The 26098-nt window shown below is 39.4% G+C and overlaps 1 protein-coding gene across 5 annotated transcripts in view; it reads left to right on the forward strand.

Moving 5' to 3' along the window:
- Window positions 1-26098, forward strand: part of FSIP1 (fibrous sheath interacting protein 1) — a 188261-nt gene that overhangs the window by 45322 nt on the left and 116841 nt on the right. For all 5 annotated transcript variants that reach the window (XR_014312991.1, XR_014312992.1, XR_014312993.1 and 2 more), the window contains exons 9-10: window positions 707-865; window positions 11953-12093. Coding sequence is in view for 1 of the 5 variants with exons in the window: in XM_082735564.1 (XP_082591690.1) it covers window positions 707-865; window positions 11953-12093 (300 nt within the window). In the remaining 4 variants the exon portion in view is untranslated. The remainder of the gene's footprint in view (window positions 1-706; window positions 866-11952; window positions 12094-26098) is intronic.

Genomic DNA, 26098 nt, shown 5'->3' on the forward strand with positions numbered 1-26098 from the left:
CATGGCACCTTGGGCTCACCAGCACTCTTGATACCTTGTTAAAATCTTTGCTGCCGAAAGACCTAGAACTCCTTGAAAGCAAAGCTTATGAGATTCTTACTGAATGACCAGTGCCCAGTGTAATGCCTGTGGACGTTGGGTGCTCAGTACAGGATTTCTGAATGAACGTTATGAATGCACTTTAACCTATTATTAAACATGTGTTTGTTGAAGAAGGAATTAGATGACCAGTTAAACTCATGGGACCAAACAGCTGCGTTTCTAGATCCTATGTTACCTTTCAGGGACAGATTTTGAAAGTACCATGTCCATTATGGGGGAAACATGATTTGTTCCTATTCAATATATCAGAAACCACTTTTTCAAAGTGGAGAAATGAGAATGCTGTAAGAACCAAAGTGCAAGGCTAAGAGATTTATTCCACAGAGAAAAACCCCACAAAATGTAGGATATACTTTATACAGATTTGAGAGATAATGAAACCATACATAATATAATTTTTTTCTTTCCCTATCCCAATGTTAATTTTGTGGGGGGTTTTTTTTTTTTTTTTTGTATTGTTTTGGTGTGTGTGTGTGTGTGTGTGTGTGTGCGTGTGTGTGTGTGTGTGTGATGAGCATTGCTGTAGCAGTTTGAAAGGTATATTTTGGAAAGAAAAAAACATAGCATTGGAATGACTTGGTGACCCTTGCTTGTTTGCTCTTAGGGGGATCAGTCTGGCTGGCTGGTTCCAGGAGAAGGATACACACTTGCAACCACCCAGCACCAGCAGCTTGCTGAAATTGACTCAAAGCTCCAAGAACTTTCTGCAGCCTCACCAACAACTTGCAGCATTTCTCCAAGACTTGAAAACCAGAGTGATCAGGTAGATTTGATTTAAGAGCACATAGATTGTTCAGGTTTATGAGCTAAAGCTAGTTCACAGGATTTGACAATCTGCTTGTTAACTAAAGAGGTTTCTTCCCAAATGTTTTTTCCATGACTACGAACTCAGTGACAGTAAGTTCCGTTAAGTCTGTGTGTTGAGTGTATTTTTCTTTGGTGACTTCACTTCCTCTTCATTTTCCTTTCAGTTGGTAATTTTCTGGGAGGGGTCCCTTGGGAAATATTTGTTTTGATGTTATTATGTCTTTCTGATTTAAGCTAATTCTTGATCATGATCAGAAGACAGGCTAGGGAAGAAAATTGATAAAGCACTCATTTGTCCTTTAAGAGCCTTACTTCTCTCTCAATTCCTCTGGTTCTAGGTATCAGCAATGGCAGCTGCTTGTCCCTCATGCTGCCAGATTCTTCTTTTAATTTAACATCAAGCAGTGAAGCTCATTCCGCTGATGACTTCTCTCCTATGAGGATTTTGAAATGAATGTGTTTCCTCTCTTGCTAGCTCTCTCAAAGAATTGTTTACAATTTTCTGTGTAGAAAAACAGAAGAGTAACACCAGCTTTGTAAAAGTAAAATTCTGTGTCTCACCCCTCAATGCTTCATAGGATCTAGTTTGGGGTCGAGTGGTAGTTTTTACTCAAAGAGAAGACGGCTAGTCTTTTGTTATTCTACCTCTTCCGGTTTTGTAGACATTTCACCAAATCATTTTCTGTACGTGACTTTTTCAGTCCTAAAAAAGACTTAAAAATTAATATTCTATAGGTAATAATTCTGTTTTATAGTGAGTCTCGAAGCCATGGATCGAAGTTTGAGGATCTGGCCAGTTGAAACTGCTTCAGGGGAAAGGAGGAGCATTAAGATGTTCTAAAGCAAGTTTGGTCGCTGGCAAAATCTGTATGGAGCCATGTCGGCTTCCTTAGCTTATGTGCGCTAGGGCCAGACACAGCTGCTGCTGAGCCTCTACGCACCAGGGGTGGTGGTAGTCGAAACCACTTGTTTCTGGACTGGGATAGGAGTTCTTGGGAAAGAGAGACTCGGAATCTCTGGCCCCACCCAAATGTACCCCAGGATTTTGACACCAGTTACGCCACTCGTTTATTTATGTTCCTGGGTGTCATTTCCCAAAAGCAGGAATCCGAGATGGGGAAATAAAATTGCTCAGGGATGCTTTTTGTTCTTTTTTGTGTTCTAGCTGATTTTGTTGTGGTTGTTGGTGTTACTGGACTTCAAGGGTAGTTGAGATCTCAAAGCCAAGTAATGAGCCTAAAGATGAAAAAAAAAATACCTTTTCCGTGGCAGTCAAATGTTATTCTTTAAGGAGAGATGAAGAATTTAGAGATTTGTTTAGCTACTAGGGCTTAGATAAAGTGACTCTGGTAAGATTCTGTCATCATCATTTAAGTCACATTTTCAGAGTTCACATTTATAGTTCAGAAAAATATTTTAAAAATACTAAAAGGGAAAACCAGTGTATTACTTAGGTGTCACATACTGACATTTTATGTTTTTTTGTGAAACAACATATGGGTAGAGAGAAAAGAGAAAACTGCATTTTGGGACTCCCATTGGATACAGAAACAGAAATGTAACATCATAGCTGATGAAAAGAAATAATTAATGATTCTTGCATGCAAAAAAAAAAAAAATGTCTTTGAGCTTTTGTTCATTTTCCTCTTGGCGTTTCCTCATTTCTAACTAAAACCAGCATTGCACGTTGAATTTTCAAGCCAGAAATGCTAACATGGCAAATTATTTTGCAGATATTATTTTTGGATTGGAATCCTTTCTGGATAAATATACTGAAAAGTATCGTGGTTAAACCTTGCGTATCTGTGCAGTTGATGAATGGGCTCCAATCTGTTGCTGAACCACAAATATTCATAGTGCTTATTCACATGATTTTTATTTTTAACCCTTCTGCAAACCATTAACTCATCAGTAATTTTTCCTCCATGCTCCTTATGAAAGAATGTCTTTCAAGTGGAATATGAATTCTGTTTTTCAGCAAATTGGTTCCGCAATATTCATCAAGTGCTCCCTGTGTAGAAATTGTAGGGGACTGACCGACAAGGCAGGCGAATGTGGAACTGTGGAGTCAAAAAGCCTAGCTTCAAGCTCTGGCTCCTCCACTTCCTAGCTCTGAGGCCTTGGGCATTAATCAGAAGTGCCCGGAGTCCTAGTTTCCTTGTCTGTGCAGTAGTAATAATAGTATCATTCTTTAGGGCTCTTTTATTTTTTTATTTTTATTTTTATTTTTTAAAATTTCTTTTCAGCATAACATAATTCATTGATTTGCACCACACCCAGTGCTCCATGCAATACGTGCCCGCCTTAATGCCCTCCACCTGGCTCCCCCAACCTCCCACCCCCACCACTTCAAAACCCTCAGATTGTTGAGGGCTCTTTTAAAGGGTGGAGAAGTTGATTGTGTAAAGTACTCAGCACTGTGTCTGACACAAAACTCAACCGATGATTTTATAATAATAATAATAAGCGACTTAAGGAACACCTTTTCTTTCTTTATTTACACATAGATAACTGTGGTACAAGTCCACATAGATGAGCACTATAGAAAGCTCTAGATGCAAAGTGCTATGCTGCTACTGGGGAGAGAGAGAAAGCACACCAGAAGGAATATCAAGAAAGTCCAGTTCCGCAAGTGAGGGAGAGGAGGAGGAAGAGAAACTAGTGAATGAGGCCAGAGGTCCAAAGGAGATTGCCATTATACAGCATGAGGTTGAGAACTGGTGGTGTGCATGGCAAATTTGACCCACATATGGGTTTCCTTTAGTCCACAGAGGGTTTACAAAACTTTTTAAAGATTTATTTATTTATTTATTTGACAGAGGGAGAGAGAGATCACAAGCAGGCAGAGAGGCAGGCAGAGAGAGAGGCGGGGAAGAAGGCTCCCTGCTGAGCAGAGAGCCCCATGCGGGACTCGATCCCAGGACTCTGGGATCATGACCTGAGCCGAAGGCAGAGGCTTAACCCACTGAGCCACCCAGGCACCCCTACAATTTTTTTTTTTAAGCCAACATTTCAGAATTGGGTGAATTCATATAAACATCTATACTTATAGTTTTTCTTGAGAAATGAGAGAATCCAGTATTTAACCTGAATCCTTGCTTGGCAGCATACAGGATTGCTTTGAGAGGCAACTGTGGCTTTCTGTGGAGCACAGATTGTCCCGTTAGCCACAGTATTCACAACTCCATGTTTTATTGTAGGCTCTGAGGCCTCCTTCACACACTGGGGTCACTTTCCCAGCCCCTGTGCAGGCTGTCAAAATATGGTTGAATGCCTGCTTGTTTCATCGGAGAGGCTCTGGTGGCTGATATCAATTGTCCAGATTGGCACGTGCCTTCATCTCCAACCTCCAAGCAGCTTGTAGCACCCTGGAGGGTAGTTGTGGAGTGACCTTACAGTGAAAGAAGTACCACAATATGGAAACCGATCTTACCAAGAGTAGAGAAAGTATGTCCTGGAGGGGAGGAGCACAGATAAAGGTTATTTGCTGAAGGCACTATATTTTAAAAAATTCCTTTAGAGATTTATTTTGTTTTGTTTTGTTTTTATTTTGGTTAAGGAAACAGTTTCCCAAACAAGTTGAAATGTGTAGACTTTCTGACTTACCAACAATGGCAGCTATAAGGGGCTACAGGAGTAGGTATGTAGGCCTAGGAGGATAAACGTACTCCAGTCAGAACAATTTGAGGGGCTCCAGAAATGTGACTCAGGGATTAAGGAAGTCATTATGAAAGGAGCAGTTAAGAAATCTTCTTTTCCTCTTGAGCTTGCTGATTAGGATATTCTCAGAGGATACCCTGGCCTGGCTCTTAAGTTTATGGCAATATTTTCAAAGCAGAATTTGGTGTTCATGTATCTTATTTCCTTAGTGTAAAACAAAGCATGTGGTCACATTCAGAAGGAAGAATGGCGTATTACTACTACTGCTGTAATGTGAATAATATCACGTGGGTGCCATTTTTACATCTGGTTTTTATTTTCATTTCATATTAGCAAAAGAGAACTAATTGAAGCAATTTTTTTCTTAAGATCTGTGGTTTAACTGTGCGTACCTATCCATCTCCATCTCCTAACCCTCTAACAAATCAGTTAGTTCTTTCCTTATATTGTAAATCCCACCATAAAATTGACTGACGTTCTATAATTTAGTCGCCATATTTTTTTGTAGCTGTCTTAGATTCCAGCTTTCTCCAGAAATATCTAAGAAATAGGAGTTACGTGGGTATTTAGTTTCTTAAGTCCTTAGCAACTGAATTCAATCATAAATTCTATTCAGTTTGGCTCTTGTAAAGAAGTGTAATTTATTCATGTCTCATGCAATCTGTCTTACTAAATCTAGAATTACAGTTCATGGTTAGATTTTTTTTTCCCTGTTGGAGAGGATCTTCCAGTTGTCCTCATTGACAAGAGGCATTTCTCTGTCCCTAAACCAGCTAGTTTAACTGAACATAAAGGCCTCCCTTAGTTTGATTTATTTATTTTTTTGTTCTTACAATGTTTATTCAGTTGTACACATTTTGGTAAGACCAACAAAAAATTAATGCACGTTTGATTGATGAAAACTGTAGTTGTGTTCATCTTTTTTCTTACCAAGAGCATACTGTTGCTGACATCAACAATTAACTGTTTTTTTTTTTTTTTTGTCTCTTCCTGTTTCAACATTTGCTAAAGCTGAGGAAATAGAAAATGTTATTTGACATATAATCCTGAAAGATGTTTCACTGTTAGGTCCAGAGGTTTGCAGAGTCCCGATGATGGCCAAGTAGTCTACTTGATGTCAGACTACTCAATATACTGGTTGAGGGCAGGAAACTGGGAATTTTTTATGTATGCTAGGCATAAACACAGAAATCTTATTAACCATTGGCTAATTTTCAAAAACTATAGATGTATGCTATAAAAGCATGGATTTTTGGATTGAGGAATAAACAAGAAGTTGCTTTGAAGGTCATTGCTAACCTGTCCAACATTCCCAAATAAATCTGGGGAATTTCTCTTGCCTCTTATGTTTTACGGACTACTTAAAGTTTAAAAATTATTTATTTATTTGACAGAGATCACAAGTAGGCAGAGAGGCAGGCAGAGGGGGGGGGGGAAGCAGGCTCCCTGCTGAGCAGAGAGAGCCCGATGCGGGGCTCGATCCCAGGACGCTGAGATGATGACCTGAGCCAAAGGCAGAGGCTTAACCTGCTGAGCCACCCAGGTGCCCCTACTTTAAAGTTTATATTTATATTTCTTTTTTCTTTTTAAAGATTTTATTTGTTTATTTCACAGAGATCACAAGTAGGCAGAGAGGCAGGCAGAGAGAGAGGAGGAAGCAGGCTCCCTGCTGAGCAGAGAGCCTGATGCGAGACTCGATCCCAGGATCCTGAGATCATGACCCGAGCCGGAGGCAGAGGCTTAACCCACTGAGCCACCCAGGCGCCCCTACTTTAAAGTTTATATTTATATTTCTTTATTTTTCTATGTTAAGTCTCCTGTGTAGTCAAGGCGTCTTTCGTTTCATGGCAATATACTAAAATGGTAAAAACAATTTGGCCAAAAGACTTTTTTCCTTCCTTCTTCTACTGCCTGGCAAATGACCCGTCAGATGACAGAAAAATAGCAATGGCCTTTTGAAAAGCATAGCTTTTGAAAACATGGGGCACATTGGCTTTATTTAGGCAGGTTTGTATTTTCCTGTTTAGCTAGCTTCAAAGACCCCTGTTGGCTCAGTCAACACTACAGATATTTTTCTAAGGTTGAACTTAGAATCCTTTGCAGTCAACTAGTCAAATCAACAAATATCTATTGACCTCAAGGACAGTTCTCTTCTGGTGGCTTCTTGAGTATTCCCGTGCATATCACAGAGAGCTTTTCCTGAACTGAATTTTACTTTTACTGAATAAAAGCATTCCTATATGTCTCAGAAACATAGAAACCATATGGCCGGTCAGATAATCTGCTCAAACATTACTACCATAGGAACTGAAGATATTTCCTGAGGATCATGAAAACAGATAGTACTGGTTGGTACTTTGATGTGACAGCAGAACCCCTCTTGGTACCACAAGAGCTTCTTGAATATGGTGCCAGTGGGAAATTTTTGGCAGAATCAATGATTACCTTTTTTTGCTCCCTCATGGCCTCTCTTTCCTTGCATACTGTCCTTCAAATATTTGAACTATATGGTTATGCTATCAGATCACGACTGAGGAAGGATGTTACATATCCTTGGGTTCAGCTGTAGAGAATTACACACTCATAAGCTATGAGAGTTGGAAGAAAATTCTTTTGGAAGAAATTGAGACCCAGAAGGAGAAAGTGACTTGCTTAAAAGTATATTACTCGGGACGCCTGGGTGGCTCAGTTGGTTAAGCAGCTGCCTTCGGCTCAGGACATGATCCCAGCGTCCTGGGATCGAGTCCCATATCGGGCTCCTTGCTCCGCAGGGAGCCTGCTTCTCCGTCTGACTCTGCCTTCCACTCTGTCTGCCTGTGCTCGCTCTCGCTCGCTCTCTCTGACAAATAAATAAAATCTTTAAAAAAAAAAAAGTATATTACTGGTTACACCAGTAGAACTGGGGCTAACATCTAAGCATTGGACCAGTACCTTGGGGTACAGAGAGTCACATTGTCAGAGCAGAACAGAAATAGTCTTGGTAGAATAGTATTTCTGTTTTCCTAAAAATAAAATATGACTTCTGCTTATGAAATAAATACAAGGGTATTATAGAAAATTTAGGAAATACAAAAACATCTACGAAAAATAAGATGAAAGAGTCAAGATTTTTACCGTCAAGTTGAATTTCCTTCCAGTCTACTTCTCTACAAATACACACACACACACACACACACACAGTCTACCCATTAGAGTTTTGGGCAAGAAAGAGAAAAACACCTAGCTTGGATTTTGAAGATAAGTAAATGAAGGAATTCTTCATAGATTTAAAGGAGCCAATAAGGGATGTTGGGACACCTAGGGACTAGCACCATTGAGTAGGGGGAAGAAGAAGTGTATTGGAGCTCAGGGAAAGCTGGAGCTGTGGGAGAAGTACCAGCCATCCAAAATTGTAATCATAGAAGGTGTGGGCAAAGGATTTACCAACCTTTCCCCCTTTGGCATGAGAATTTGAACGGTAGTTAACTTCCTCACTGTTTCCCTGGCAGTTTGATGAAGGTTGGAATGTTGCCAAGGGTTAGGAAGCAACTTTGCCTATGCTAAAAATGACCCCAGGACTGGGAGAATTATGAAGACCTGGTGGGGAAGCCATACCTTGGGTCTGTCTAAATGCAGTGATTACAGAGTGGCATGTCCCTTGCTAGGACCCTGTGGGGGAGTGCCTGTGGCGTCATCTCCAGAGATGATGTTCTTATGAGATAAAAAGCTTTTAAACCAGGGTAGCTTCCTTGCTCCTTGCACCTGAACTGCCATGGCATGGTCTGTATCAGAAACTCCCGCTGAGGAGGGAGTCCTGACACTGCCCTGCTGTGTTTCATGTCCTATGTTCTTCTCAATAACTTCTCTCCACATGTGGCCTCTGTCTTTGAGCATGAATATTCAGTTGAATCTAAGAAAACTCTCCTGTTGGGCACCTGATGGGATATATTGCTGCCAAAATAGGGAGGAGAGTGGGAAAATACTGCCAGCTCTCTCTTCTCCAGCTCTCCAGTGTCTCGCCACATTGACTAAACCTAACCACAAAACAGAGGTCAAGGGGAAAGAGTCCCATTGTCCTAGCTTGTGTCAGGTGCTTCCCATAGTTTGTTAGTTTATCATTCTCCTGTTGATGGACATTCGCCTGTATGCATAAAGCTGCTATGAACATGTGTGCACGGGGCTTTAGTCATGTTTCCATTTCTCCTGGATAGATTCATGGGAGTGGAATTGCTGGGTCCTAGGATAGACAGCATCGAACTTTTCAAGAAACTACCAAACAATTTTCCATAGTGGTTGTACCATCGTATATTTCTACTAAGCACACCTGAGAATTCCTCTTGGTCCACACCTTTATAATATTTGGTGTTAACAATTGTTTTCATCTGGGCCATTTTAGTGGCTGTGTAGTGATATCTTGTGATTTTATTTTACATTTCCCTGATGACTTACTGATGTTAGGATTTCTTCATGTACTTGTTTGTCATTCACATATCTTTTATGAAGTATTTATTCAAGCATTTTTAAAGCTAGATTTATTTTTTTTAGTATTTCTCCTTTATTATTGAATTGTGTGAGTCCCTTACATATTATGAATACAAGTCCTTTGACAGATTTGTGTGTTTTAATACTTTATTCTCAGTCTGTGGATTGCCTTAATGGTGGCTTTGAATAAGCAAAATTTAATATATTGATGAAGTCTGATTTAGAAATGGTTTTCTTTCTATGTCTTTTCTTTGCCTACTCAAAGATGAAAAAAAAATCATAGTTGTAAATTATTAAAATGCCATCCCTTTAAAAAAAAACGATTTCCATTTTGAAATGAAATCCAGTTTGGATGCTTTTCATTTCCCTACATTTTATTGACTGAATGTTTGTGTCCACTCAAAATTCATATGTTGAAATCTAATCCCCAGTGTGATGGTATTTGGAGGTCACGACTTTGGGATGTGATTAGATCATGACAGTAGGGCCCTTATGAGTGGGATTAGTGCCCTTTTAAAAAAGACCCAGAGAGCTCCTTTGTCTCTTTTTCCATGTGAGGAGCCAGCAAAGAAGATGGTCTTCTAGGAGCCAGGAAGCAGCCCCTTACCAGACACCAAGTCTGCCAGTGCATTGATCTTGGATTCCCAAGCTCCCAGAACTACATTTCTTTGTTTAGAAGACACTTAGGATGTGGGCTTCTGTGTGTCTCTACTGTGGATCCTATTTCATAGTAGGGACATGTCTGTGAAAGTTCATGAGATCCTGGATGCTTAAAGATGCAGAGGGACCTTCATACCATCTTTTCCACATGTCTCCCTAACATTAGGTTTCCTTCTTAAAAATATTCCTGATATTAATTTACCCTCTGGGTGCTTCTAGGCATCAAAGATACCAGAAATGAGTCCCCTTTTGGGGAACAAAAAATGTAAAAAATCGCTTCTTGAAATTAATAGTTTCTTCCAGTAGAATTTTACACAATATAAATTTCATTGAAACATGAGTGTGATCAGAGTTCTGAGAACCAAATCACAGTTGACTTTTGAACAATGTGGAGGTGAGGGGCACTGACCCCTCCCTCCATGAAGTTGAAAAATCTCTGTGTTACTTTCAACTTCCTGGAAGCTTAACTGCTGATAGCTCACTGTTGACTGGAAGCCTTCCCAATAATATAAAGAATTGATTAACACATATTTTGAATGCTCAATGTATCATGTACTGCATTCTTACAATAAAGCAAGGTGGAGGAAAGGAAATCATAAAGAAGAGAAAATATGTTTATACGTCTTGTACTCTATTTGTTGAAAAATAATCTGCATGAAAGTGGACTGAGCAGCTCACACTCATGCTGTTCAAGGCTCAGCTGTACAGTCCATGGACCAGGGTCCATCTGGCTTCAGGAGTATGGTGATTGGAATCAGTCACAATCCCAGTCTGAGCAGCAGAAGTATGGTTAATACAATAAGGAACAGGTGGTGTGATCAAGAGACCATCTTCCCTTCCTAAGCATGTCAGGGAACATTTCACCAGGGAAATACACCTGTGCTCAGACAGAGTAGGACTGTTCATGAGGAGCTGGAAGAAAGAGGCATGGAGAGGTAGAGAATGAGGAGGAGTGAATATTGCCATGCCTTTGGGTGTGAGACCCCAGCAGTGGGAGAGGAGACTGAGGAGCTAGCCCCGGCACAGCCCAGGATTGGGTGAGGACTTTGCACCTTGCTCCGTGGCTTCTCTGCAGAGGCTGGAGTGCATGGGGAGACTGGTGGTACCCAGGTCAGTGAAGAGGCTTGAGCAGTTGCTTAAGGTGACAGTTCTCAAATTTTCAAGTAGTTGTGCTTCAGGCTGTTAGTCCCTCCAGTAGAATTTTGTCCAGTGTGGGGGTAGGACCTTTGAAGATTTTCCTAGGCTCTGTGGGTAAGTCTGAAGCACCCCAGGTTTTGAAAACACTGGTTCAGAGGAATGACGAGGGGGTGAGAAAGAGAGGAGGGCCTTGATTAAGAGGTACTAGAAAATGAGATGGTGACTCCTCTTGGTGACCAACCATCTGTAAGGCTTGAGAATGTGAGAGGATTCTGGTTTGAGCAAGTTCAAACATGACATCAATGTCAGGCTCCTACATGGCAACAGGGAATAGGAGATCTATGGGAGTAAAATGGGAGGTTTAGCTATATATAGAAGGCCAACTTACTGTCAAGAAATACCCATTTTTATCACCTAGAAATAACATTAACTTTGGGAGGTTATGGTTCTGTCCATTCAAATATTGCTGATAATAGTGAAATACTTTCACCTTGTCGTTCATATTCTTTTCGAAGGGCGTATTTCGCTCACATTTGTTAGGCATTAAGATTTGTTGCATGCCAGTGACGTAGTATGATGACTTTTAGGCTAGATGTTATTATCGTTCTGCAGACGATGGAACCAAAGCTCAGAGAGGTTACTTGATTTCCTTAAGGTCATCTTAGTCAGGAACCAGGTAGAGCCAGGATTCAAAACTCCTGACTTTGCCAAGGCCAGTTTGCCCTTGAACCTCGGTCTCTCATAGCCAGAATGGTGGGATTTTTTTTCCCCCCTATCATTTATAAATGGTAAATGTGGCGTCCAGACAAAGTGTGATTTGCCCAAGATCTTAAGCTGGTAAGTACAGAGCGGGGATGAGAATCCAGGTGCCACTTCCTGGCCACTGCTCTTTTCACTCAAACTTCTTGCTTTCCAGATGACTGAGTTTATTTTCCTACTTGTTTCATGTACAGTTGGACCTTTCCCTCTCAAATAGGAAGAGTTAAGAGAATTATGAATGTCATTTTGAAGGACAGAAACACTGTCTGAGAAGCAAAACTAACTTTCAAATCTCATTTGTTTCGGAGCAATGTATGACAGTACATTTTCAGCCTGTGCATGAATTTTTTTTTTTTTTTTAATTAGGAACCTGACTTTCATGATGATGATAGAAACATAGAAATAACTCCAGGAGAAAAGGTGCTTCGGAATACCAAAGAGCAACGGGATCAGCAAAACCGGCTGAGGGAGATTGATGACCGACTGAGGAAACTGAAGGAAAATGTGGTAAGTCTTCTTTTTAATTTCAATTTTAATTGTCCTCAGCAATCATCTTAAAAAAAGCTTCCAGTTTCCTTGGACTGTTTTATGACTGGTTTTATATTTGTTAAGTATGTCAAGAAAACTGACATGGGAGTTTGTCACAATTTGAGTAAAAATGTGATTCATAGAACTTAATGTAATATTATACATACTTTATGTGATGTAATAAACCTGTGAAATACTACATGAGGTCAGAATAATGATCTACACACCTAATATTCTATATCTGAGAGTGACAGAAATTTTTTTCCAGAAATGTTTTTTTTAATGGAAAAAAATTGGTAGTCATTCTCCATAAAATGATCTTTATATATTGAATGTACAGCTTAAATTCTCCCACTTTTTGATCATAATTCATAATATATTGTTACTCAATTTAAATATGTTCTAAATCCGTCTTGTGCCTATCTCATGTTTTAAGAGCTTGTCGTGTAAAAACATTATTGCTGATGAGAGAAAACTCTTAAATCAACTAAATTGTGAGCTGGTTGATATTCTGATCCTATCAGAAAGTCTCCATAATGTTATGATTTTCCAGCTACCCAGAGGATGCTTCCAACTGAATCCTTGGCTTTTACCTAAAATGAAACATGACAAGGCTCAACTTGTGACTCTCCCTACATCCTCTCTCCCAGGGCTGGTCTTGTCACAAATACCAGCAGCACCTCCTTTCTGTCTCCTACTAAATCCTATTATCTTGGGTGATCTTCAAGCCTCATTAAGTTTTAACCACTATGGCTAATTTGCTGTCATATCTTGCCACTGTTCTTTATGACTCTGAAAATCTTCTCTCTTTTGTCCTGGCGTGTATCACCCTTCTGTCAGCATTGTCACCTCCTGTCTAGCCACTTAAACCTGGTCAGTCGCTTCTCTCATTATTCCATTTTATATGCTGTTGCATGGGTGTAAGCATCAGGTAAGTGATTTTGATTAAATTCTGATCTCCTTAGAGCTCTCCCAGAGTGTGCACTGATCCCGATGGAGATTCCCCCCCCCCCCCCCACTGCTCATGTGTAGCTGAATTGCTCTGAACCATTCACCAGCCATGGACAGCAGCCCTGACGCGGAGCCTAAGAGGGTAGGCAGGTTACCTCATGAGGGCCAGACAGCAGATCGAAGGGGACCGAATGCATTGTGCTTCTCTTTAACATTCATTTTAATTTACTTTTCATGGGAAATGAAATGAGAATTATATCAGGGACTCCTCCATTTTTATCTTCTGAGGGATTTTTTTCTCCTTGGGGCTATTGATACAGGGAAGAAGTAGAGGAAGTAAGAATGGTTAGGGAGTGTAAAGAGGCTCTTGGCCAATAGTTGTGGTGGTAGTGACGGGGCACTGCCAACTTGGTAAATACGGTGTTTGTGGCTTGACTGGTTTTGAAAACCCTGGGCACTTCTCATCCCGTACCTGTCAATCCAAGGCAGGCAAAACCTGTCATTCTCCATATTTCAGCTCTCCTGATTTCTGACCATTTGTTATATGCCTTGGACATATATCCATTATTTTCTGCTATGTCTCTGCTATTATGTAATTTTGGATGCAAAACCTGGATCTTTAGGAAAGCTTATATTTTTTTCCCGGTGTCATGTGAAAGTTGGCTAGACTTACAGAGATATGGTAAATATCAAGAGTTGGTTGTTACCTAAGTGGAAAAGAATAATACGCATAAGTAGAGAAGAGCAAGTACTGTGTGCCTACGGTAGTAGGTACTGGTCCAAGTATATTATAACTTACTATGTAGTCTTTATTAGCACTCTTGAGGTCAATATTACTATCCTCACTTTCCACACGAGGAAATAGAAGTTGGGTAAATTACTCAAGCAAATGTAGCTACTAAGTGGAAGAGACAGGATCCAAATGATCATCCTTTTTAAAATAAGATTTATTTATTTATTTGACAGAGATCACAAGTAGGCAGAGAGGCAGGCAGAGAGAGAAGGGGAAGCAGGCTCCCTGCTGAGCAGAGAGCCTGACTCGGGGCTTGATCCCAGGACTCCGAGACCATGACCTGAGCTGAAGGCAGAGGTTCAATCCACTGAGCCACCCAGTCACCCCTAAATGATCATCTTTTAACAACTATCTTCTTTTACAGTCAACAGTTGGAGAAACTGGTATGATAAAGGTGTATGAGTATTGATCTGTATCATCTTTATGTTTTAATTGCTTAGCGTTTCACGATACCATGTGGATCACATTGCATACCACGTGTGTGTACTTTTTAGGGAAGGTACTACTCTGTAAAGCCCAGTGTACCTCAGAGATTTCTAGGTATTTTGTGGATGGGGAATCGGGAGACCTGAGTCCTTGTTTCAAGGTTGTCAGTGGCCTGATCTGTCAGCTTGATAAATCACTTTTTCCTCTTAGAGTCTTGGTTTTCTTACTTTAAAATCAAGGGAGTAGGGCTAGAGGGCCTTTGTCCTTTTGCCTGTGATTGCTGGCATATTTTTTGGGCAAAAAATGATGTTATTGGTAGTATCTAAAGTTTAGTGTGTATGCTTGATAACTGGTATTAATTGGTTTAAATATTCTATTGAAAGTTACTTTTGGAAGTTCAGTAAAACTTTTTAGGAGAATGTGAGATTGTCTTCCGTGTATAGAAAAAAGTTAGCCTGCTACCTATAGACCAAAGAGTATATTCTCTGAATGATACCTTCTAGAAATGACTAATTTTGCAATTTTGCCTTATTCTTCTTATTATGAGAGAATATTGTTTCAAGATCACTGGGTAAAAGCAATAATCTCTGGCCATGAACTGGTGATTTAGGGATAAAATTCATACTCAGTTTTAGGGATGCACTGGGCAAGGAGCGAAAGAAGGGGCAGCGTAGGAGCCCTGGGGATAGTCCTGGAACCACCTGAGTCCCAGGATTGATTTGCCCATAAACGTTGGAAAAGTGACTTAATTCTGAGGCTGTGAATGCACGTGTGCCTTTGTCAAGATTGACTGAGGAAGTGGGATCCGGGTTAGTCTGAAGGAGGTGGTGGTATTGGTGTCATTAGAACCAGCTGTCAGGAACTAGGGAAGGCAGGCACAGTGGGATGAGGTTGAGGCTCGCAAGCGTAGTATGAGCTCTAGCGGGCCAACAGGAGTCCCAAATACCAGCGGTGTAAGTAGAGGAAGGGTGAGCTGTGGCTGCTGGAAGCAGCATATGTGGAAAAAATCTTCAGAATTCGCTCGCTATGAGTCAGTGATGGTATGGAGCCGATATGCTGCCTGTATGGGAGAGGCGAGCAAAATGGATCTTATGGATAGTAGAGGACAAGGATGAGGAAGAGATTTAAAAGCAGGTCCTATGAAGGATTGTTGGTGGGACTGAGTGTGTTTATTTAGCTTGGTGAAGAAGAGGGGTGTGTGTGTGTGTGTGTGTGTGTGTGTGTGTGTGTGTGTGTTGTGGGGAACGAGGGGATGGTTTAGTCTAAAACTACACAACATCCCTCTCCCAAGGATATCTAAAGGACTACTATTTGAAGTATTAGTCTTAATCTTTGACAGTTTAGCTAAAAAACATGGTGATTGGGGGTCCATGAAGAGAGAGCTTTCTGATAAGTATTAAGGAAGAGTTAGCATGATTCAGGATTGGTCTCTGGGATTGATCTGTCTGGGGCAAGGTTTTCGAGGCTGGAGTGAGTAGAGAGGGTTTCAGTATACAAAGGGTGGCTGGGTGGTTTGGTCCAGCACATGCAGGCAGCTTGCGCATGGCAAGTGTGGAGGAGGCGCTGTGCTTTGAGCTCTTTGTCCCACATGATGGGGAGAATTTGTGCTCAGTCACTCATCTCTTGCCTGGTTGGTTCCCGTGGGCTGAAGAGTACTGCTGTCTGTGACCATGGATAAAAGCGTTCTTTATCAGGCTAACTACTTGTATGGAGATAATTTGAGATGATAGAATCAAGAGAAAATGAAAATAGCTGTATTCATAGAATAAGCAACACAAGACAGAACCTGCAGATGACCTCTTTTTTGCGTACGATGGGCGCTGGTCCCTGTCCCCTGATTTACCTGTCTAGCTCAATGAGTCACTTTCTGCTGTTTTAGGTGCTCTACAGGCTTCTCTGCCCCTTCACTCTTTGAAACCCACTCTGCTTTTATTTCCTCCCTGGCTTCTAGTTCGGCTCTGTAAGTTTCTGTACATGGGACATAGTGGTTAAGAACCAGACACTGAAGCAGCCTGTTTGGATTTGAATCTCAAACTCTGCACTTCCTAGCCGTGTGACCTTGGACAGGTCTCTTGACCTCTCTGCTTTAGTTCCTTGATCAGTAGAATGGGATAGTTGTAATGAATGCCTACCTTATAGGCCATTACGAAGATTAAATTCATCTTAATTCATGTAAAGTGCTTCAAACAGGGTTTGGCACATTTTGAGCGCTATAGAAATGTTTATTATTAGTATTGTTACTCTTATTATTAACATTATTAAGGTGGCATTTACATATGCTTGTTTCTATGGTGATGAGGAGGGGTATAGTGGAAAGGATGAGGTTGAAGATGGCGGTGTACAACTTAGAGAAGGATCAAGATGCCCCTTTTCTGACTGAGGATGAAAGGAGAGAAGGATGAGCCTAGAAAGGTAGGTTTGGAGCTGAAGAATAAGTGAGAGAGGTCATGCTTGCATGTTCTCTATCTAGTCTGTGAATTAGAGATGAAAGCATATGACTGGAATGAGAGGGCAGAGTAGGGATGGGGCCTTGAAGCAGGGTGGGGAAGGATTGAAGTAGATGATGTGAGGACGAGAGGGGAGCAACGGTGAACCAGGAGGACAGCCCGGCTGAGTTTGGAACCCTAACTAGGACAGGGAGCCAGCCCGCGGGGCTTGGGGTCATCTCTGACAGGCCTCGGCAGTCCAGCGGGAGCCGAAGAAATGGGTCCAGAGATGAGGCAGGGGCGAGGAGAGGTTGAGTGATTGCAGTGCAAGACCAGGGAAGCAAGGGGGTTGGTGGTGCCTGTGAGACCATACCGGAAATGGAGAAAGGAGACAAACGTAACATGGCTGCCTCAGGTAGCGGTGGGGATCTCTTTGCCCTTCTTCCACCTGGTTTCATAACTTATTATTGTAAACATAGACCAGAATGGCAGACAGCTATCAGAAGAAATGAGGTAGATCTATGTATCCTGGAAAGATGTCTGTGATACAGTCTGTTGTTTAAGACAATAGTATGATTCCATTTTTATTTAAAAAACCATAGAAAAGTGCTGGGATAATATATAACAAATGCTAAGCAGTGATTACTTTTAGTAGAGATGGGATGGATGGGGAGGTGATAAAAGGAAATTCACTTTTTATAACAGACTATTTAAAGGGAAAAGTGAGTTGGGATTATGGATGCTTTTTATACCTTTTCTCATACTTTTCTCTATATCTAGACTTTCCATAATGTACATGTATTGCATTTGTAAATAGAAACAATATTTCAAAATATGTAAAACATTGATATATATGAAGGATCATTACTTATTGTCTTCATGGATTTAGGAAATTAGAGTGAGTCATCATAAAGAATTATGTTCAGCCTTACCCGTACTTAAAATTCATATTCAGGGCACCTGGGTGGTTCAGTCAGTTAAGCATCTGTTTTCGTCTTGGGTTATGATCCCAGAGTCATGGAATAGATCCCCACATTGGGCTCCTTGCTCAGTGGGGAGTCTTCTCCCTCGCCTTCTGGCCCTCCCTGCTGCTTTTGCTCTCTCTTTCTCTCTCTCTGTCTCAAAAAAATAAATAAAATCTTTTAAAAAATTAAATAAAATTCATATTCAAATAATCTTTAGGCCCTAAATACACTTACCAGAGCAGCAAAGATAATGATAAGTATAATTATGTCATATTGGGAGTGGTATGGAGGTAGAAGCACAATATTTGAACAGTATCAAAATATTAGCTATTTTATTTATGGTGAAGAAACATTTTTTTAATAAAAAAACTTAAAAAATTTTAAATTCCAGTGTAGTTAACATACAGTGTAATATTAGTTTCAGGTGTGCACTGTAGTGTGGAATCACTCAGTATTCATCACAAGTGCACGCATTAGTCCCCTTCACCTATTTCACCCATCCCCCACCCACCTCTGGTAACCACTGGTTTGTTCTCGATAATTAAGAATCTGTTTCTTGGGGTGCCTGAATGGTTCAGTCTGTTGAGCATCTGACTTCAGCTCAGGTCATGATCCTGGCATCCTGGGATTGAACCCTGCATTAGGCTCTCCGCTCAGGGGCGAGTCTCCCTTTTCCTCTGTGATTTCTCTCAGGTTCACTCTCTCTCAGATAAATAAATAAAATCTTAAAAAAAAAAAAGAGAGGGAATCTGATTCTTGGTTTGTCTGTCTCCCTCTCCCTCTCTCTTTTTTTTCTTTGCTTATTTGTTTTGTTTCTTCAGTGCCCCATATGACTAACACCATAAAGTCTTTGTCTTTCTCTGGCTGACTTCTTTCACTTAGCGTAATGCTCTCTAGCTCCATCCGCGTTGTTGCAGATAGCAGAATTTCATTCTTTTTTTAATGGCTGAATAATACTTCATTGTGTATATATACCACATCTTCTTTATCCATTCATCTATTTATACACACTTGGGTTGCTTCCATAATTTGGCTATTGTGAATAATGCTGCTATGTTTGTAACGTAGGGGTGCATGTGTCCCTTTGAATTAGTGTTTTTGTGTTTTTGGAGTAAATACCTCATTATTGGAAGCTTGTTAAATTGGTTATTTTTCCCCTGAGAAGCAATTGGTCAACTGTTGACCTGTGACATTATTTTTATTTCTGATCTACACAATTCCACTTTTAGGAACATATACAAAGAAATAACAGCTAAAAGGAACCAAACTAAACAAAGTAAGAAGCAACTTAAATGCTCTCAAATAGAATGTCAAAGCAATTTATACATGGTCCTACCCATTTAATACAATAGTAAGGTAATAAAAATGACGAGTACCTGGGTTTTGTCAACAAAGGAATTTTAGTTGGAAATGAGTGATCTAAACAAAAAGATAAAAATTCTAGATAGATTATAAGTATCAACTATAACTATATAATATATATAATTGTATAACATTATATATATATTATATGTGTATATATATGCACACACTGACAACAATCTGAAGGGGAATAGAATATAAATAGCTTAGTTCTATTATTTTCCACTTTCTATTAAATTGCCTTTATCCCTGAAGAAAGTGACTAATAACTGAGGTAATTTTATTATTTCCTTGTTTTATTTATATACAACTTAACCCTTTACTATAATGATAGGCTGCTTGAGTAATTTAAATAAATAGTAATAATTCATGTTCAACCTAATTTTCAGAGGTATTGAGTGTTCCATTGTGATAAGACTAAGGGGATTTTTTTTTTCAAATAAAGAACATCTTTAACTTCTAGGATTAGGTAAAAATGCTTTTAGTGAAGTTGCATAATAATTCTAGCTTTCACAAATCAGAAGAATTAAATTTTAGTTTTTGCATTTTCGAAGGAAGAATCAGCAATCTGATCTCATCTCATGGACTCCTTTAATGATAAAATATTCTCAAAGATGTTTTGTTAGTATTGTTAGCAAAAGTTTTCCATGGTTCCAATCATTCTAAATGCATTGACCACACTTTTTAGGTCTTTATAGTGTCTCTTTTGATTCTTAGTTTGAACTTCATTCATTTTTTTCATCATTTGAAGTCTCTACTATTTCTTTCCACATTCTTTCCCTTTTTGGTTTCCTGGAAACCACTGAGCTTGGCCTTGTTTGGTGAACTGCATTGTCATTATTGCATCAAAATGTTTAGCACTCTAAGCCTTGTTGCTGAGCATTGTGGATAAGAATGTGGTTCACAAAGGATGATAAATCCTTGTGTTCTGATTCTTATTTCGACATGCTCTTGCTGTTTAACCTTGTATAAGAATACATGGACCCCAATCAGAAGACTGGAGGGTTTCTTCTGCTCAGTGAATGGTGGAGGGTCTACCTTCAATTACTAAACAGGCCATAGAATCAGAATTATAGAATGTGAGAGCTGAAGGGTCCTTACAGGTCACGTGGGCCAGTCCCATGGATTAGAAACTGAAGTCTTGAATAGCCAACTGATTTTTCCAAGACTCACAGTTAGTGATAGACCTGGGCCAATCCTCAATTCTTTTGACGCTTCAGTCTGTGAGCTTTCTGTTACATTCAGCCGCTCTAAGTCACATCTGCTCAGACGAGCCAATTTTCAGCTAAGATTTGGGGCCACAGACAAATGTGGGCTTCATTCTAAAGCCTTTAAACTCTTACATTTATACATCTTTCCCAAATTTAGTGGAACTCCAAACAAACCTGACATGTTCGTGGTTAAACCGGATGATTAACTACTGTGTTTTGGTATTCATACATTAACTAAGACCTGAGTTGGGAAAGGAATTATGCTTTCTGTTTAGCGTCATTGTTGGGAAGTGTAGAAATTATTTAATCTTTCGTTGTCATTTGTAACAGCTTTCAGGAAGGTAGATGATAACAATGATAATATTGATAGCAGTGATATCATTGACATATACATTATTGATATTTTTATAGAATGTATATAGACATATACATTATTGGTATTTTTATATAATTTACAGCTTTTACTTTTCCTTCTGTAGGTGTTGGCAGGGTGTGCAATAATGATGCAAAATATTTGGCTGTGAAATTTTGAGAGTGGGATTTGCAGATCCACAGTGGAATAAACCTTGAAAAATCCATTCTCAAAATCATAGGCAAAAAGAAACACATTTTGAAACAAGTAAGTAGAGCACAGAATTTTTGGAAGCACATCATCTGATAAAATTTTTTGCAACTGAATAGTATTATTTAATGATTGCAAAACAGCATCTAGCAGTTAGAGGTACATGGTTGGTGTTCCAGAATTGTTCCAGAGTGAATCAATGAGCTAGTAACCACTTTAAAGCTATCAACTATGTGTAGTATTCAAATATGTTGTAGAATAGATTGAAAGCACAATTTAGCTGTATTACTTTGCGAATAAAATATTAAAGGTAATTGGATTTTTTTTATTAACTTATTTTGTTTCAACCATCACTTAAAAAACTTATAAGTACATTAATAGATTTCAGTTTCAAATATATTTTGGAACGAGAGGATAAATATATATATATGCATATGTATATATATATGCCTTGTATTCTGCCTATATAATAAAACATTTTAAAAATTATTCAGGATATTTTCTTTTGGATTATGATTTTTAACATGTATTATAATAATGCAGACTTGATCTCATCATAGAAGTGTAGGTATTGTGCTGTTTCTGAATGATAATGTACAAGTCTTGAATGTCATCTTAAAAATAAAAATTTTGGTGGCAATCTTGTTTTAGAATATTACCTGATTTTATTTATTTATTTATTTATATTTTTTTATTAAAGATTTTACTTATTTATTTGTCAGAGAGAGAGAGAGATCACAAGTAGGCAGAGAGGCAGGCAAAGGCAGAGGGAGAAGCAGGCTCCCTGTTGAGCAAGGAGCCTGATACGGGACTCGATCCCAGGATGCTGGGATCATGACCTGAGACGAAGGCAGCCGCTTAACCAACTGAGCCACCGAGGCGTCCCTAATATTACCCAATTTTACAAAGCTTTGTTTTTTAAAATTTTTAAAAAGTTTATTAACATATAATGTATTATTTGTTTCAGGGGTTCAGGTCTGTGAATCATCAGTCTTACACAATTCACAGCACTCACAATAGCACATGCCCTACCCAATGTCCATAACCTAGCCACCCTATCCCTCCTACCCCAGCAACCCTCAGTTTGTTTCCTGGGATTAAGAGTCTCTTATAGCTTGTCCCCCTTCCACGTCCCATCTTGTTTCATTTTCCCCTCCCTTCCCCCCACAACCCCCTGCCCTGCCTTTCAAATTCTTCATATCAGAGAGATCATATGATAAGTGTCTTTCTCTGGTTGACTTATTTCGCTTAGCCTAATACCCTCCAGTTCCGTCCATGTCATTGCAAATGGCAAGATTTCATTTTTGATGGCTGCATAGTATTCCATCATATATGTATGTGTGTGTGTGTGTGTGTGTGTGTGTGTGTATAAATATATCATGTCTTCTTTAACCATTCATCTGTTGATTAACATCTAGGCTCTTTCCATAGTTTGGCTATTGTGGACATTGCTGAAAAAACTTTATTGTTGAGCAGAATCTCTAGAAGTAGATATGAGGCTAGTTAGATTTTAACATAATTCACTGTTTACATTCTAAATTAGTTTCCAAGGCTCATTGGTTGAGGCCCTAGATGTGGTTATATGGAATGAATGCATGCATATACATCAATAAAGAAACAATAATATCTTATTAAAGGAAAGAAATAGAATTTTATAAAGTTAAATAAGTATTGTAAAGATTATGCCACATACACACATTTAACCAGTATAGTGTGTACTGACATAAAATTAGAATGCATAAATAATTAAAACTTATGACACTTTGGGAGGTTAAAATTAAGCCTATTACTTAGTTGTTAACATGTGGTAGTAATACTATTTAATTTCTTTTCCAATACTTGAGGTCATTTTTAGTATCATTTAGTGTAATAAATTCTTGAATAGATTCCCAGTGGGAATGATGAATTCCCAGTGGAGATGTTGTTTGTATTCATAGTTTGTCTTTAATCCTTTCATTTTTTTCTTAACCAGCTACAGTCAGATTATTTTTTGTTTGTTTGTTTTTTATTTTGTTTTGTTTTTAAACAGACCTTCAGGATTCTAGATCTGCTTCTTGTTATGGTCTGAGGCTGTCTCTGTCCAAAACAGGGGTTGTCTGAAGCAGTGATTTTAATGTGGATGGTCAAACAACTGTTTGTTATTGGTGGGGGTAAGGAACTTTTACCAGAATGTAAGTTCATGTACTCCTTACTTCATTGAGAAAAGCTTGCTTGGTGAATCAGTTGATTTAAATTCTGGCATAGCTTCTTGTTGCATAGCAGACCTGCAACAAACAGTTTGAGGGCCAGCCCTGGTCAGCAGGCCACACTTTGAGGAGCGCTGAGTGAAGCCTGTTCCCGATCTCTGATGCCCATGGTTCTGAGCAACCAATCTCCTAGAACTTAGTCACCAAATGTGGCTGGCTTCTCCCTTCTTTACCTTCCCTTTGTGTCTTCTGGACCTGTGTTCTGACTAGATAGTGATGTCTTGATATCATCTCTGGGTTCTGGCCTTGTCTTTGTTTTTTAGCTCTTTGGCTCATATATATTAAAAGGAACTATAGAAACCTTCATCTGTAGTTTACTGGGTCCAGAGATTATCTTTATCTATTAAATTCTTGTTCTCTATACACCCATCAGGATAGCTAGAATAAAAAGTACAAGGAGCAAAATAAATAAAAAATTAAAAATTAAAAAGAAAACATAAAAAGTAACAAGTATTGGGCGCCTGGGTGGCTCAGTGGGTTAAGCCGCTGCCTTCGGCTCAGGTCATGATCTCAGGGTCCTGGGATCGAGTCCCGCATCGGGCTCTCTGCTCGGCAGGGAGCCTGCTTTCTCCTCTCTCTCTCTCTGCCTGCCTCTCTGCCTACTTGTAATCTCTCTCTGTCAAATAAATAAATAAAATCTTAAAAAAAAAAAAAAGTAACAAGTATTTGTGATGTGGAGAAAAAGGAAATCTTATGCACTGTTGGTGGGAATGCAAACTGGTGCAACCACTGTGGAAAATAGTATGGAAGTTCCTCAAAGAATTAAAAATTATCATATGATCTAGTAATTCTACTACTGGGTAGTTACTTAAAGAAAATGAAAACACTAATTCAAAAAGTTATATGTACCCTATATGTTTATTGCAGCATTATTTACAATAGCCAAGATATGGAAGCAACCCAAGTGTTCATCCATAGATGAATGGATAAAGAAGTTGTGGTCTGTATACACAATGGAATATTACTCAGCCATGAAGAATGAGCTCTTTCCATTTGTGACAACATGGATGGATCTGGAATATATAATGCTAAGTGAAATAAGTCAATCAGAGCAAGACAAATACCATATGATTTCATTCATATGTGGCATTTAAGAAACAAGACAAATGAACAAAGGAAAAAGAGACAACAAAAAGACTCTTAACTATAGAGAACAAACTGGTGGTTATCAGGGAAGGTGGATGAAGGAAGGGTGAAGTAGGTAAAGGGGATTAGAGTACACTCAGCATAATGAGCACTGAGTAATGTGTAAAATTGTTGAATCACCATATTGTACACCTAAAACTAATATATTATATGGTAATTATACTTAAAAAAATTCACATTCTCAACATTCTGCCTTATTAACATGATACCATTGGCTACTGACACTAGATACTAATGTTTTAGGAAAAAACATATATGATTCTTTAAAAACTGCCTATAAAATTTGACATGAAAGTTCTTTTTTTTTTTTAAACTGGAAGTTCTATTTTATTTTTTAAAAAAGATTTTATTTATTTGAAAGAGAGAGAGAGAGCGCACACATGAGCAGGGAGAAGGGCAAAGGGAGAGGCAGAGTCCCCACTGAATAGAGAGCCCAATGTGGGACTCCATCCCAGGACCCTGGAATCATGACCTGAGCTAAAGGCAGTCACTTAACTGAGCCACCCAGGCACCTCTGAAAGGTCTATTTTATTTTATTTTAAAGACTTTTATCTATTTATTTGACAGAGAGAGACAGGGCGAGAAGGAACACAAGCATGGGGAGTGTTAGAGGGAGAAGCAGGCTCCCCACCAAGCAGGGAGCCCGATGTGGAGCCAGAGTCCAGGACCCTGGGATCATGCCCCGAGCCAAAGGCAGACGCCCAATGACTGAGCCACCCACACACCCTGAAAGGTCTATTTTAAAAACGTAATTTAATGTTGATTTCTGGTCAAGATCATGTATTAATCTAAGTTTATACTTACCTTGGCTCTAACTATAAAAAATTTACAAAAACAGCATAAGAATAAAGCAAGATGTATATCTCGATGGAATGCACTAGAACACATGTGAAACGCAGTAGAAACACAAAACTTAGCTGACCTGGAGCCGGAAGTCTGACTGATGTGAGGTCAAAATGATCTGTTTGAGGCCAGGGACCAGAAGCAGACTCACGGTGTGGAACTGGCATTTCTGTGGCCATGGCAGCAAGTTAGAGAAGCTCAAACTGAGAAATACTGCTGAGGACTGTGAATTACATATAGCTTCACGGGAGAGTCCTACTTCTAGCTATATGGCAGACTAGATATTAGAGAAGCCCCTCTTAGTAAAGGAAACCTAAAAATGGTACAAGATGTATTTGTTTTTAAAGTAATTTTTAAAGCATGAATGAGCTGGCAGAAAAGGGAATTCCTCGGGGGACAAAAATGACAAGATAAGTGAGGGGTAAGTGACTGCTGGAGCCAGCACTTGTCCCTGAGGTATCTATTGATCTTCAATGGCCTGAAGCCTGGGTTTCAACAGACTGTGTGTAGGGGGCCAAGGAGGCAGGGCCCGAGGCTGAGGAGGTCAGATCAGAACTCCCACACAGAGTCGGTTCACCAAATTGTTAAAACCTCAGTGAATGAACTAGAAAAAACTTCTGTGGAGAGAGTTTTGTGTCTTTGCTTTGGTTGTGTGTGGAATGAGAAAAATTCTCCCATGAGAATTCCTAACGACAAGCCTGCATGAAGGTAGGTTTTGAGTTTGAGTTCACACTACTTATAGGGTTCGAAAAACCTCAAGTTGAATGCTTAGCTGAAAGTGGTCTTAGGTTGGCAGTACTCCTGGTTTCTGGTTGAAGGAAAAGGAAGTCTCTTTGGAAGAACACAGTTTAAATCTAGACTTAAATAGTTCCCACAAATAAAGTGTAAGGACCTCAAGTTCACAATAAAGAGCTCCCCCCTCCCCAAATGCCTAGGGAAATAAGCCATCACAAGCAAGAGTTAATAGAAAAAACACACACATAGAATCAGTTTCACACAGACTGCAGTTTGGAACGGACTATTTCGGAATGTAAAATAAGTCTGCTTCACATA

Source organism: Mustela nivalis (genome assembly GCF_964662115.1).
Source record: "Mustela nivalis genome assembly, chromosome: 6".
NCBI classification, from domain to species: Eukaryota; Metazoa; Chordata; class Mammalia; order Carnivora; family Mustelidae; genus Mustela; species Mustela nivalis.